Below are 15,274 nucleotides of genomic sequence, written 5' to 3' on the forward strand. Positions count from 1 at the left end.
TGATTTACTGGCGTGGTTTCTCCCCGGGTGTGTGCGCGTCTGTGTGCGCAGTACTGCTCGTGATGGCGGGTTCCCTGAGTGGACGAGTGTGCATCGTGACGGGGGCGTCTCGCGGCATCGGCAAAGGCATCGCCCTGCAGCTGGCGGAGGCAGGGGCCACGGTCTACATCACGGGGCGCAACCAGGAGACGCTGCGGCAGGCCGCCGAGGAGGTGATGGCGATGCCTCGGTCGCGAGTGGCTGACCGTTGCTTTGTTTGGTATCGTGGCATCATGTCCTGCAGGCAGTGATGATGACATTGTTTACATCGACATGTGTTTACTTGTGTAGTGTTCTTCACGGAGGAACATACTAGAACTTGGAGACAACACATTTATTGTACTGCCCTAACAGGGCTACTACTTTAACATAACAACGGGTTCTATATCTAGGTGATAACTACCACTATTAACTAGACCACAACGGGGTAACTACATATCCGGGTCATTCAGTCACACACTGCCTGACCCACGATGCCGAGCATAAAGACCGAAGACCGAGGACCACGGATCGAAGAAACGTAGCACCGACGGGTTCCATTCTAACAGCCACGATTGATCTCGGGACCTCTGCTTTATGCTACCGAGTGTGGCCTCGCTCCGCCCTCGGCCACGCCCCCTTCTGGATCTCACCAGAAGGTTCTCGACCGAGCATCACGTGTCCCTCAAGCCACCCTTTGGGCCCCCTCGCTACCCTGTCCCGGTCACTTGTCCTCTTGGGGTCACCCAGACTGTCACGTCCTCACATGCCCTCTCTCTGACCGTCATCCGAACCATGCCCTCTCGGGCCCGCTTCCATGCCATACCTACTGGTATGGCATGGTGCCAAAGAGAGGCCCAAGACACACAGTTCCATTCTTGTGACAGTAGCTGGCACTATATACCATAGTGACTCCATTTACGTCACTACACCTGCAGTTGAACTTATCTCCATTGAAGTGGGTGGGTGTGTAGTGCTCTTCGAGGATAAGCAAATTCGCAGTGGAAAAGGTTTGTGAAATTAGCTCCTAGTCCACAAAACTAATCGAGGATAAACTCAGGGGTGTTTGACGGTACGGTGTGTGTTGGCTGGCATGGGGGTGGGGTGTGTGATGGCACGGCGCGTGTTTGCCATTGGCTTTGTCCCACTCTCCGTGTCTCTGGCAGGTGGAAGCACGTGGTGGACGCTGCGTCCCCGTGTCCTGTGACTCCACCAAGGAGGAGGAAGTGCGAGCGCTGTTTGAGCGTGTGCGGCGCGAGCAGAAGGGCCGACTTGACATCTTGGTCAACAACGCGTACGCCGGCGTCAAAGTGAGTGCCCAAGAGTTGTGATGCAAATTCTTAGCCAAATGCAAACCTACAACTTTCCATACTCGTTTATGTAATTTACTTGTTGAGCTTCATTTGGCGTAAATGAACACTAACAAAAGTATTAGTTTCATATGTAGATTGTCTTTGTTGCATTTCCCGTCCCAAATGTGAATGCCAAAGACGATTTTCAGCGGCATTGGAAAGCCATTTTGGGAGCAGCCTGCCACAGACTGGGATGACATCAACAACACTGGTCTGAGGTGTGTATACCATTCCAACTCTGTGGTTTAAATATTACAATGCTCTTATTATTGTAGCCGGGCAGATCAGAGCTAGCAGTGCTGAGGTGCTAGGTTCGAATCAGATCAGCTGACTGGGGGATTTTGGAAGGCCTTAGCGGAGAGAGAGTTGTCAATGGTCGGTTTAAGAAGCAATGAAGGCATGCACGTGACTCGGCAGTAGCTGGGACGAGTGAAGGGTATGATAAAACAAGCACCACCACTCATAGGTTAGAGCACGATTATCCCTGCTATGTAAAACCGAAACATTTAACAATAACTGAATACATTTATTTATAATTGGTTCTTTACCCTTCTATCTGGCAACACAACTGACACCTTTTTGCAAGGAGTCATGTTTGCATAGACTCAACTTCAAGGACAGTGCACATTATCAGAGTTATGTTCTTTTGTTTGTATTATGACTGCAGGTATTGCGGTCTATGCAAACATGACTCCTTGCAAAAAAGGTGTCAGTTTTGTTGCCAGATAGAAGGGTAAAGAACCAATTATCATATTTTTACTGGCAAATGAGGTCCCCATAGTGTAGATGCTTGCCCCGAGCTCTCATACTCTGATGGTGCATTGTCCTTGAGTTGTGCGCCTTTTGGCGTCATCTGGTCCAACCCATATGAGACTAGGCTCGAAGGAAAGCTGTCTCGGGTGTGGACCAATCAACTTCAAGGACAGTGCACATTATCAGAGTTATGTTCTTTTGTTTGTATTATGACTGCAGGTATTGCGGTCTATGCAAACATGACTCCTTGCAAAAAGGTGTCAGTTTTGTTGCCAGATAGAAGGGTAAAGAACCAATTATCATATTTTTACTGGCAAATGAGGTGCCCATAGTGTAGATGCTTGCCCCGAGCTCTCATACTCTGATGGTGCATTGTCCTTGAGTTGTGCGCCTTTTGGCGTCATCTGGTCCAACCCATATGAGACTAGGCTCGAAGGAAAGCTGCCTCGGGTGTGGACCAATCAACTTCAAGGACAGTGCACATTATCAGAGTTATGTTCTTTTGTTTGCATTATGACTGCAGGTATTGCGGTCTATGCAAACATGACTCCTTGCAAAAAGGTGTCAGTTTTGTTGCCAGATAGAAGGGTAAAGAACCAATTATCATATTTTTACTGGCAAATGAGGTCCCCATAGTACATTTATTTAGTTTTGTTGTGTGGTACTAAATAAACTATTCTACTGGGTTTGCATGGATGCAACGAACAATACGTTAAACTGTTTTTTAAGTAGTGTAGAGGTGTGTATACACAGCGTTAGCATGTGTAATTGTGTAGTTGGTTTGCTTCGGAGCAGCATTACATTTGTAAATCGTTGGGTCCGACTGGCCAATTGCCATTGTCAGAAGAGATGCGTTACAGTTCCCTGCTGTTCAGGCCATGGCTCGTGGGCTAATACGGTGGTGTGGCAATGACGGTGCCACAATTCAGTGCAACATGCCGACTGCACAGCGAACAGCTTGACTGGAGGAGAGCCTGGACTGAATTCAGTGCACCACTGCCTCATCGGGCTCACACAAACCTATTTTTACCAAAAATTTGATTTTACCAGGTAAGGCTCAATGAGCTATATAGCTTTTTTCAGAAGCGACCTGACCACAAATGATAGATCAACGAAGTGGCTTATCGTGAGGAAATTTATAGCAACTAAATACCCTAAACGTACATTTCTAAATGTGGAGGGGAAAAACCGAAGGACCTGGAGAAAAATCCACGAAACCACAGGGAGAACATGCAAGCTCTAAATATACAGGCGTCAGGGTCGGGAAGGAACCTACGACCTCCTGCATACCAGGCGAGGTAGTTTACATCTCGGCCACTGCGGCGCCAATTTTGAAGAACTTCCAGATGCCGACAGATAGGACCCAGCATGCATGTACCCCCTGTTTACATATGGTTCCTAGAAACGAGTTTAGGGTTTTCTCGTATTGAGCCAATGCTGCAGAGGTTATGTGTTCCCAATGGGCCTTGTGGCTGATGAGATGTGTAAAATAGGTACAGACGTGAAGTAGGCGTATTGTCTGTTTATTAGTTTTATTACTTATGTAATTGTTCGACAGAGGCGCACACACTCGTGTGAAGGCAACACTTATTTATTTAACACAACTGCAACAACTGCAACACACCCTTCACATAAGGTAGTGACCACCGTCCTACTCTCGCTAACACTCGGGTACTATGATAATTGGTTTTTTACCCTTCTATCTGCCAAAAAAACTGACACCTTTTTTACAAGGAGTCATGTTTGCATAGACCACAATACCTGCAGCCATAATGCAAACAAAAAAACATAACTCTGATAATATATGCACTGTCCTTGAAGTTGATTGGTCCACACCCGAGACAGCTTTCCTTAGATCCTAGTCTCACATGGGTTGGACCAGATGACACCACAGGCCAGAATGAGTCATTTGGATACTCGGGTACTACTTGGCGTGACCAAGCCAGGAGGGCTTCTGCTTGGCCACGATGACTGGAGGCTTCTTTCTTCAGATTCATCATTAGACGTCTTCATTCCAGGCACGAACAGCCCAGCTCTCTGTGTGTAGCCGGCTTATAAGCCCCCCTGGCGTGGCTGGCCACACCCTGGCCACGTCCCCCTTCTCGAACCCACGATAGAAGGCTCCACTCCCCGACCACGTGACCCCCAGGGTCCCCTGGCCCCCATCTGGATCTGGTCACGTGTCCAGCCGGGGTCACTCAGAGTGCCCTTGCCAATCGTCAACAGCCTCCATACCGAACAGGCAGTGACGTCATGTGTGTACAGACCCAACAGCAGTGACGTCATGTGTACTGACCTGACACGGTAGTGACGTTTAATATCACTCCACTTATATTCTGCATCAACGACGCTGATCATTTTTAGTTATGAAAGCAGTAGTCTGGGGAAAGCAATCTGGGATGTATATGGTTCAAGTTTTCAGGTTTATTTTGTTTAACTAGGTGAGACCTCCACAGGCCAGAATGAGTCATTTGGAAGAATGACCGAGATTGCACCTATCCAATTATTATGGAGTTCACCCAAATTTTTTTAATAATTAAAATGCACTGTGATCAAAGAATGTGCATGGGCAGTACCTGCTTTGAACACAGCCAGCATGGGACACCACAGACAACGAGACAAGGACACACAGAGACACACAGCCACTCGGACTCGGAGACACAGGACTCGGTATGGGAACATGTTTTTCATTGTGGGAACGTTTAGCACTTTAAGAGAGGAGGAACAGCATGAGTGGACAATGCTCTTTGTAGAACGCACGGTGGCCACAGGTACCGAGAGCGGGCCTCACGAATAGTCTGGTAATCACAAAGAGCCCACAGAGGTCATGCGTGAGTCGGCACACTCTGGGAGGTTCAATCCACTGCTGGTCGAAGGCCTCCCCGAGCCTCCACCAACTCTCATGTTCCTGTGATCTATGTGTATGTAGCACCTTCACATTTACTGACATCATCGCTCCATCTCGGTGTTGTGTCCTCGCGGACGCATTCCATGCCTAATTGAACATGGCTGTATGAAATATGCCCTGCTAATACAGCAGGGTTCATAATTTCTTGTTTCATGTAAAACAAATTAATACTTTATCTCAACAATTGTTTGTAATATTGTTTATGAATGTGTATTGTTTATGGATAGTGCGTACCATTGTTTATGAATTGTGCGTGCTATTGTTTATGAATCGTGCATACTCTTGTTAATTAAACCAGTGACTATGGTATGGGCTGGCATTGTGAGCTAGGAAAGCATGCCAACTCTTTGGCGCAGCTCAAACAAAACATTCCATTTTTCAGTAATACATTTCAAGTCATGGATATCATCAATAACTTGAATGCCCCATTTCGCAGCATAGAAACCCTTCCAATGTAATGCACAGCAACGGCTTTAATGATACATCAAAGCTCACAAACTCGAAATGAATGCATTCATGCATACCGTGACACACACAAACGAGCTTTTGGCATAACGCACAACAGCTTGCACGGTGTTTCGCAGCGTGTAGAAATGTGTTTATATAAAACATAACGGGGGTGTGAATTTAACTCCAAAACAAACAAATGCCCTTTGATGTACAAACTTTGCGTTCAAGCTCTCTGCACATTGCATAACAAAAGTGTTTTGAATTTCACGCTGCACAGACCGAGGCGCTGACGGCACCAAAAATAATTTTGCGTTTTGATCATTGCAGGAGACATACAGCCGCGTCAAAGCGTAACCTCTGTAGATCTGTCTGCTGCAATTTCCTCCTAAAATATATTGAACCTGCGTTTTGGGATCATAATGAAACTCGTGTCTGCATAACGCAATGTTATTTTTCATTAAATAAAGCTAGCGGATCCGTTTTTAGATGAATCCAGAAATATGAACATGCCTCGTGTATTGTTTGAGAGCTTTCCATTGTATAGTTTATGCTGGTTGCAGAAAAAATATCTATAAAAACCTTGTGTTTGAAGTGGGAAACTTGTGTGAAATGACTCGCATGATTGTGTGCGTGCGCCCACGTGTGTGCGGGCTCCAGGGGACACTACCTATGCTCGGTGTACGCAAGCCAGATGATGGTGGAACTGGGACAGGGGCTCATTGTCGTCATCTCGTCCATGGGTGGCCTTCGGTACCTCTTCAGTGTGCCCTACGGAGTCGGCAAGGCAGCCGTGAGTGTCCCCCGGCAGCTTTGTGGCGAGATGTTAACTAACTCACCCAGCATGCAGGAGGTCGTGGGTTTGATACAGACCCTGGTGCCTGCTGTATGATTGGAGTTTTGCGTGACTCTCTCCCTGTGGTCGCGTGGATTTTTCTCCGGATCTTCCGGTTTTTCCCTCCACATTTAGAAATAAGTGTTTAAGAATATTTGGCTGCTATAAAGTTCCACATTATAAGCCACTGCGTTGAACTATCATTTGTGGCCACATCGCTTCCAAAAAAGAGCTATAGAGCTAATTGAGCCTTACCTGGTAAAAATCAAAAATAGATAACATAAAAAAGAAAATAGGTTTGGGTGAGCCCGACTGCTGATGAGACTGTGTGCTGAAGTCAGTCCAGGCTTTACGTCTCCTCCAGACAAGCTGTTCACTGTGTGGTCGGTTGCACTGATTTGTGGTACCGTCATTGCCGTATTTGCCCACAAGCCACGCTTCAATAGTTTATAATAAAAATAGTTTATAGTTTAGCTCTAGAGCGGTGGCAACCACCTTGTGGTCTGTGACACCCCTGGTGGCCCGGTAAGTGCTCCGCGGATTTTTTTCTTCGTGATTTGCTTACCTTTCCAATACTTTTCACTCATATCATGTTTTTGTATTGTTTGTTGTTGTAACGTTCTGACCTGGCCCGACTGAACATCTGTGAAGAAGACCTTTATAGCTCATCGGATTCCTCCAGTATTAATAAATATTCTGATTCTGAGATGCGATTTTATTGTCCACATGACACCGAATTCTCTACTGCACGGTGGTTTACAATTTTTATTAGGGTTTAACGGTGCCGAGTGGCATCATAGAATGTTGGCAGCCACGGCTTTAGCGTGTATTTAAACGAGTGTTGGATTCAGCGATAATACGCAAGTTGCATGCATTAAATACAAAGTTGCTTAACACAGTCCATTGATTACAATCGAATCTTGCGTTCACGACACACGCATGGATTCGTGCGTGCAAGAATTTCAAACTCGCGTGTTGCTGCTTGTAATACGTTTACATGACCCCTACAGCCACTAGAGGCCCTAAGTTTACTGTCATGTAAAGAAAAAGTATTGGTGCCTGCATTGAATCGTAATAGTTCATCAAATTGCGAAGAAGGGGGTGTGTCATTACATTCCGAATTGCAAGCGTATGAGGGTTTTTATTTAACTGCAGCCACCATCACGTTCTTTACTCCTGAAACCTCTGCCAGTGGCCGGCACAAAGTCACCAATCGTTAACAACCTAATTCCTTACGCAGGGGAGTTGGTGTGACCACCATTCATCAGTGATAAAAGATGCACAGGGCCCGGCCACATACACTTAGCGTTCTTCACATGCAATGGCAGTTATGCATGGGACAAATCCATGTTGTGCTTGGTGTGCACTGAAATGCATCTCTGTGACCCCTGTGACCCCGTGGCAGTGCGACCGCCTGGCTGCCGACTGTGCGGTGGAGCTTCGCAAACACAACGTGGCCTACGTCTCGCTGTGGCCGGGTGCCGTGCGCACGGAGCTGGTGCAGGAGTTGGTGGCCAGGGACACAGAAAAATCCATTACGGAGCAGCGGGTAATTGTTAATATCATTATTACAACGCTTCTTGACTCAACACTTTTTCACGAGGGTCCTGCTCACTGTTCAGAGTCAGTGGGTGACATTGCTGTAAGCCTAATGGAGTAATGTGGGTTATCTGGATCATCGAGGTGCTACATAATGGCCTACTCTTCTTCAAATCACATTGGGGGATGTTTAACGTCCACTGTGAAGCAGATGGCGCATAGTATTTTATGGTTAATACACCCTGCAGTATTAATCAGGGCAGTCTGCCTGTTTTGAACCACACACCTCTGCCATATGCTGTGAACGCGCTACCGTTGGGCCATGTCACAAGCACCGTGGCAAAAAGTGTGCCCTGAATCCAGGAGTCGTCATTTGGCTAAATTTCTTTGCTGTCATTGTAGATGGCGAAGGCTTTCGAGAATGGAGAAACACCAGAGTTGAGTGGGAAGTGCATAGTCGGGCTGGCTGAAGGTAATTATGCTTTTCACGCACAGGAGTGGCTTACCTGATGAGCACGCTTGTGACAAATCATTACCTGACATGGATTATTACGCTCAAGATGCCCGCATCGACCGCTTAAGTAAAACTGATGATAATCCATACTCTGGTTCTTTCGGTAAAGTCACGGAGGTAGAAAAAAAATAGATCACGACGTTTCGATCGCAATAACAAGTGACCGTCTTCAAGTGAAAGAATCAGACTGCTGTGGACGAGGCATTACATTGACCCGAGAGGGGGGGAGGGAGGGGGGGGGTTGCCGCATCGGGCAAGAGGGTGGGGCCAGCGATTGTGAGGAACTTGTGAGCATGAGAGTGCAATCCAAAGGACATTTGAGCATGAGAGTGCAATCCAAGAGATCGGCTGTAGGGGGTAGAGGGAAGGGGGGGGGGGCAGAAAGTGGGACTCTGCAGCAGCACTTGAGTCACGGGGGGAGAGATCTAAGAGAGAGGCACAGAGAGACACACAGAGAGTCAGAAATAACAGCTCACATAGGCAGGTAGGATGGAAACATCACAGTCAGTTAAGACTTTACCTGGTTAATAACGTCCTTCCAATGATTGCTCAGTTTGTACCCATCTTCTTAGTTGAAATTGTGTATGTGTTTATATATCTGGATGGCTTCATGAACAAATCATCACTAATTAGACTTCTCTAATCGATCAGACCAAGCAGCGCTCCCTAAAACCTTCGGTTGCTAGACCACCCAGATTTTATGGCCTTCCAAAAATCCACAAAGTAGGTACCCCGCTCCGTCCTATCGTCTCCACCATTAACTCACCCACCTACAAACTGGCCCGATTTCTGTCTGAGACCCTGCTTCCTTTTACGGGCAAGACCACCTCCGCTGTACTTAACTCAGCTCACTTGGTTTCTCTAATCAAGGACATCTCACTCTCTCCAGATGATTTGCTTGTCAATTTCGATGTAGTCTCCCTGTTCACCAAGGTACGTGTACCTGACACCATTGCAATCATTGAAGACTTGGTCCAACAAGGACTGAATCCAGATGTACCAACTCTGGTGAGGCACTGCCTTACCAACACTTACTTCACCTGGAATGGTACATTCTACAAACAGAATGAGGGTACCCCAATGGGTTCTCCCTTATTGCCAGTGGTAGCGAATGTTTTCATGGGGAAATTTGAGACAGATGCCATCCAGACATCCACCCTACATCCTTCCTTGTGGAAGAGATACGTAGATGACATGTTCGTCATCTGGCCCCATGGCCTGCCAGCACTAAATCAATTTCTCAACCACATCAATTCCATACACCCATTTATCAAATTCACCATGGAAGTGGAAAAGGATGGCAAGCTACCATTCCTGGATGTTTTGATCGAGAAGAGACCTGATGGCTCGTTGGGACACTGTGTACAGGAAAGCCACCCACACAAATGCCTATCTAAAGCCTGACTCCCACCACCATCCAGCCCAGCAGAATTCCCTCATCAAAACACTACACCATAGGGCCCGTTGCATCTCCGACCAGCAGCACCTAGCCAGTGAGTTGGAGCACGTACACCAAGCCCTCAGGATGAACGGATACTCTGACCATACAATCGGCCAAGCTGTCTCCCCAGCTATGGGGAGACAACCTTCTGAGGATCCAACCAAAACCATCACTTTACTATATATAGCAGGGGTTACCAAAAATATTTCCAAAATCATAAACAAACACAAGATCCAGGTTCGTTTCAACACAGTACACAAAATCCGTGATTTGTTCCCGTCTGTAAAGGATGTGATTCCTGACATGCAATACCCTGGTGTCTACAAACTGAGTTGTGGTTGTGGTAGCAGTTACATTGGGGAAACGAAACGACACGTCTCGGACCGCATTCGTGAACACAAGGCAGATCTGAAACACGGTAGGACCAATACCTCTGCCGTTGCTGATCATTGTTTTAACGCTGTGGGCTCACATTAAATTGATTTTTTCAAGACGAAGGTACTCTGCAAACCCACCGGCTACCTTCAGAGATTTTTTAATGCGGCCATCCAGATATATAAACACAGACACAACTTCAACCGAGAAGATGGGTACAAACTGAGCAATCATGGGAAGGACGTTATTAACCAGGTAAAGTCTTAACTGACTGATGTTTCCATCCTACCTGCCTATGTCAGCTGTTATTGCCGACTCTCTGTGCCTCTCTTAGATCTCTCCCCCAGTGACTCAAGTGCTGCTGCAGAGTCCCACTTTCTACCCGCCCCCCTTCCCCACCCCCCCCCTCTCTCCCCCCCTCTCTCGCCCCCCCCCCCTCTCTCTCCCCCCTACAGCAGATCTCTTGGATTGCACTCTCATGCTCACAGGTCCTTTGGATTGCACTCTCATGCTCAACATGCCCTAAAGTCCATCTCTCACAATCGCTGGCCTCACCCTCTTGCCCGATGTGGCAACCCCCCCTCCCTCCCCCCCCTCGCGGGTCAATATAATACCTCGCACAGCAGTCTGATTCTCTCACCTGAAGACGGTCGCTTGTTGTTGCGATTGAAACGTCGTGATCTATTATATATTTTTTCTACCTATGTGACTTTACCGAAAGAACCAGAGTATGGATTATCATCAGTTTGAACTCTTGATTTTACTCTAACTTCTATATGGATACTTTGGGAACATCAATCAAGTGGCATGTATGCTACTTGATGACTGGAGATGGCACAATGTCAAGCAGGAACCTGAAATGTGATATGGGCAGTCCATTGAGTTACGAACGGGCTCCATTCATGAGACCCGTTTGAAAGTCGAAGGATTCGTAAGTCGAAACACAACAATGTACTGCATTTAAACGCAGTGTTATAAAATGTGTTATGGTTCAACAAAAAAGGGAAGCATTGTTAAACTCAAATAAGAAATATTGTACATTTGCATGGAATACTGTAATAATTACTTTATTAGTAAATAAAACAAAATAAAGTAACAAATAGAAAAACAATCTGTTTTATTTTCACTTACCTTGAGCCCTGATGCTGGCTTGTCAGAAGGGGCAAATGATTCACCACAATTGCACACACACACACAGGAGCATGCGCGCACACACACGCATACTCTCACTTTCACACATATCTGCACGTGCACACACACGCACTCACTTTTTCACTCACTCCCAGATCGAGGCTGACTCATTACATCTCGCGGAGGATCTCTCCGCTGAACAAAATAGTTCCGCAGTTCAGTTTGGAAGTGCGGCTTCGCGTTTTATGTCGATGTTAAAAAACAAAAAAATCATGGAAGCAGGTTCGTAAGTACATGTGTTCGTAAGTCGAGGACTGCCTTAAATGTAAATTTTATGTATAACGTATAGTTCTAGTAGATTGTTGAACAGAGCTAATATTCCGTTGCATCAGTTTTTCATGATTACGACTCCGTAAAGAAGATCCAATATGAGCAAAACTGTAATATAAAGTGTTGCTCAACAGAAACTGCTAAACTTTATGAACGTGTTGCCCGACACTTGGAGATGAAAACTAGTGCTAAAAACCCAGCACTAAAAGGAAGTATGTGCCTCCCACCCTGACGTCATTCCTGCAATGTCCTCTCCCGTCACACACCGTGTGATGTCATGTGTGGCTTGAAAAATCGTTATTTCGAAACGAACATTTCCGTGGCACGCGTGCATGTTGTGGAAGCGTTACAGGAACAATGAATATGCACGATTTTTGTTTAACAGACAAAAACATCATGAAGAAGTCCGGCCGAGTGCTAATGACAGCTGACCTTGCCTCCGAGTATGGCCTCAAGGATGTGGATGGTAAGTGGGGCATCATTCGTCATATTTAATGGAATTCTCACACTAATTTTCAAACCCAAGCTACATCTCGAGGAGCTAAGCAGTTGCTGAATCTCAATTTCTAGGGGTGCAGTTCAGCTCCAATTGAAACGCATCACCTGCTTTCGATTGTGACCCAAAATGTAAACCAGTTCCAATCCATGATTCCGTGGGTCTAATTTGATCCAGATGGGCTAATCTCGATGGAATTATAATTACTGTGATATACTGTACAATTGAGCTCATTGTTATTTGCAACCCTATTATCCTCAATTTCCCTGTTAGCCACTGCCAAAATTTCTGCACCGAAACTGTCTCTAGATAGAATGTACCTGTTGCCCACGGCTATTGCACAGATAAGTCACCCAAACGAGATGGCAAATTCTCTCTTGACATTTATCCAGTGTTTGGCGAGTGGTACCTGGCTCGTGGCGCCAGTTGAGAGGTATCTCAGGGCACCACGGTGACGAGATGTTCACTACTTTTCCTGGTATACAGGTCATGGGTTCGATCCCGACCTTGACGCTTGTATATTTGAAGTTTGCGTGTTTTCCCTGTGATCACGTGGATTTTTCTCCGGGTCCTCCAGTTTTTCCTCCACATTCAGATACAAGCGTTTAGAGTTACTCTTTGGTTCTTTCGGTAAAAGTCACATAGAAAATCAAATCAAATAATAATAGAATACGACGTTTCGATTGCAACACAAGCAACCGTCATCAGGTAAGAATGAGAAAAACACAATAGTAAACTTAGAAACACAACCTTCTTGGTTCTTTCGGTAAAGTCACGTAGAAGGGAAGTAATAAAATAATAAAAATAAAACATAATAAAATTAATTAATTTTATTAAGTCACGTAGAAGGGAAGTAATAAAATAATAAAAATAAAACATAATAAAATTAATTAATTTTATTATGTTTTATTTTTATTATTTTAAAATAAAACATAATAAAATTAATTAATTTTATTATGTTTTATTTTTATTATTTTATTACTTCCCTTCTACGTGACTTTACCGAAAGAACCAAGAAGATAAATCCCTGCAGTCACGAAAGCTTTAAATCAAAATTTAGAAACACAATGCAACACAACACAGAAAGCCGGACAACATAACAGCCAACACCCCACCTGGCTGACCACGCTCCTCCAAATGACAAAAAGAAAGACAGCGCCACTGTGTCGAGGCTTGAAATAGAGAGAGGGGGGAGGGGTTGGGGCAGAGGACAATGAGAGAGTTGCGTGGAATTCCGGACCATAGTGGCCGGAGGAGAGACAATGGACTATAAACAGGCAGCACGGAAATATTTAGAGTAAGAAAATCGGAAGTTTGAGAAAGCAAAATGAAGTAAAATTAGGAAGTGTAATGTAATGCCACACAGAGAGTCGGTTAAGACTGTGTTTCTAAGTTTACTATGTTTTTTTTCTCATTTTTACCTGATGACGGTTGCTTGTGTTGCAATCGAAACGTCGTATTCTATTATTATTAGATTTTTTCTACTTGACTTTACCAAAGGAACCAAAGAGTAATTCCTGCAGTCACGAAAGCTTCGAATCTAGTTTGAAGCGTTTAGAGTATTTGCCTGCTATAGATTTTCATTAAAGCCACTTCGTTGAACTATCATTTGTGGCCAGGTCGCTTCTGAAAAAATTAACCCGTAAAAACAAAGTTTTTCACTATAAATCCTTTATATGCGTGGCATCGGTTTTATTTTATTATTCATTTCTGTTTTTCTTGAGTAAGAGTTTCATTTTTATCACATTGGTATTTTAAATTAAATATGAAATTTTTTTTCCCTAAAAAGTGGAACATTTTGGAAAAAAAATTTCACGAAAATAAATTGTCACGCACAACGAGTCTGTGTGCAAAATGTCAGCTCGATTGGATCACGGGAAGTCGGTTAAAAAACGACCGAAAGATTTGCATGGTCGTAAGCGCGCAAGCAAGCAAGCGAACTTAATATAAAGGATTTAAAAAGAGCTGTACAGCTCAGTGGGCCTTACCTGGTAAATTAAATAAAGTTTATATAATTTAGTCTGGCAAGGGTCAGGTGTCGTGTCATCCCATCCTGAGGACAAGCGACCCTCTCGCTACTTATTCACCAGTGCCCTCTGCTGGTTATAGCGATAATTTATGTTTTTGTCAAATATTTTTCGTTCGAGGCCATTATTTTTGTCACATTTAATGGGCCTCGACCTCTAATATAAAGTTGAACACAAACAATTATTTGACAATAAGGGGTGAAGGCTGGTGCTTTATGCAGAGTTAAAACCATAATCCAACGAGGTATTTGACGTGAAATATCCATACATTGGGAACATCTGACCAGACTGGAAAATCTGCTGCACCGAGACAGAAAACGCCTTAGAAGAGATAACGTGCAAATATATATGTAATCGAAACACCTTTACCAGGAGCAGCATTCATGGGGTAGCGGCACAGGTGCAAAATAAAATGCGCACCTTTTGCTACTGGTAGATTTTCATAACGTACGCTGGCAAGTGAGCTTAATAAGACAGAATCGGTGGCAATATTTGTCTGTCTTGAAAACTCATCTCTTTAAAAACTGCGCTTTATTCTCTAGTTCTGTTTATTTACTGCTTTCAATGGCACATTGGAATATACGGATCAAATGCGCCTTACAAATGTAAATTATTTCCGTGAAGTGGCTGAAACCCAGGTGCTTCGATTGCTGCTGCGACACCAGTTTTTTTGGGAACAGTCTGATGGAAAGGGTCCTCGCCTGATGCTGTTCTCGTTTTGTTTTACTATTGTGAATGTTGTGTTGCAGGCAGCGCGCCAGTTAACTACACGTCACTCAAGTTTTTGGTGACACAGGTCCCAGGGCTCGCCTGGATGTCCTGCGTTATCCCCAGCTTCATAAAGGTTCCCAAGTGGATGCTCAGCCTCTCGGCATCCAAATTCTAAAGCATCGTCGGCTCTGCTCAAGTGCCTCATTCAACAGCTTAAAAATGTATCCTATGCCATTCGTAACAAAGTGCATCTTGATTTAGATTGTCACAGGTATACGTTTACAGTGATTATTTAAATTTAACAAATTTATCATTGGAGTCTATGCTGTATTAAGATAGACACTGCAAATAAATGTAAAAAAATAAAAATGTGTGGATTAAATGATTGAGAATACAA

The 15,274-nt window shown here is 44.8% G+C and overlaps 1 protein-coding gene across 3 annotated transcripts in view; it reads left to right on the forward strand.

Moving 5' to 3' along the window:
- Nucleotides 1-15,274, forward strand: part of DHRS1 (dehydrogenase/reductase 1) — a 30,374-nt gene extending 15,100 nt beyond the window's left edge. For all 3 annotated transcript variants that reach the window (XM_061565519.1, XM_061565520.1, XM_061565518.1), the window contains exons 2-9: nucleotides 52-212; nucleotides 1,185-1,328; nucleotides 1,509-1,588; nucleotides 6,139-6,271; nucleotides 7,719-7,862; nucleotides 8,255-8,324; nucleotides 12,029-12,109; nucleotides 14,916-15,274. In XM_061565519.1, coding sequence (XP_061421503.1) covers nucleotides 63-212; nucleotides 1,185-1,328; nucleotides 1,509-1,588; nucleotides 6,139-6,271; nucleotides 7,719-7,862; nucleotides 8,255-8,324; nucleotides 12,029-12,109; nucleotides 14,916-15,052 — 939 coding nt within the window. In that variant the 5' untranslated portion in view covers nucleotides 52-62 and the 3' untranslated portion in view covers nucleotides 15,053-15,274. The remainder of the gene's footprint in view (nucleotides 1-51; nucleotides 213-1,184; nucleotides 1,329-1,508; nucleotides 1,589-6,138; nucleotides 6,272-7,718; nucleotides 7,863-8,254; nucleotides 8,325-12,028; nucleotides 12,110-14,915) is intronic.

The sequence above is a fragment of the Lethenteron reissneri genome, chromosome 35, assembly GCF_015708825.2.
Source record: "Lethenteron reissneri isolate LAM-NWPU_2019-01 chromosome 35, ASM1570882v1, whole genome shotgun sequence".
Taxonomy (NCBI): Eukaryota; Metazoa; Chordata; class Hyperoartia; order Petromyzontiformes; family Petromyzontidae; genus Lethenteron; species Lethenteron reissneri.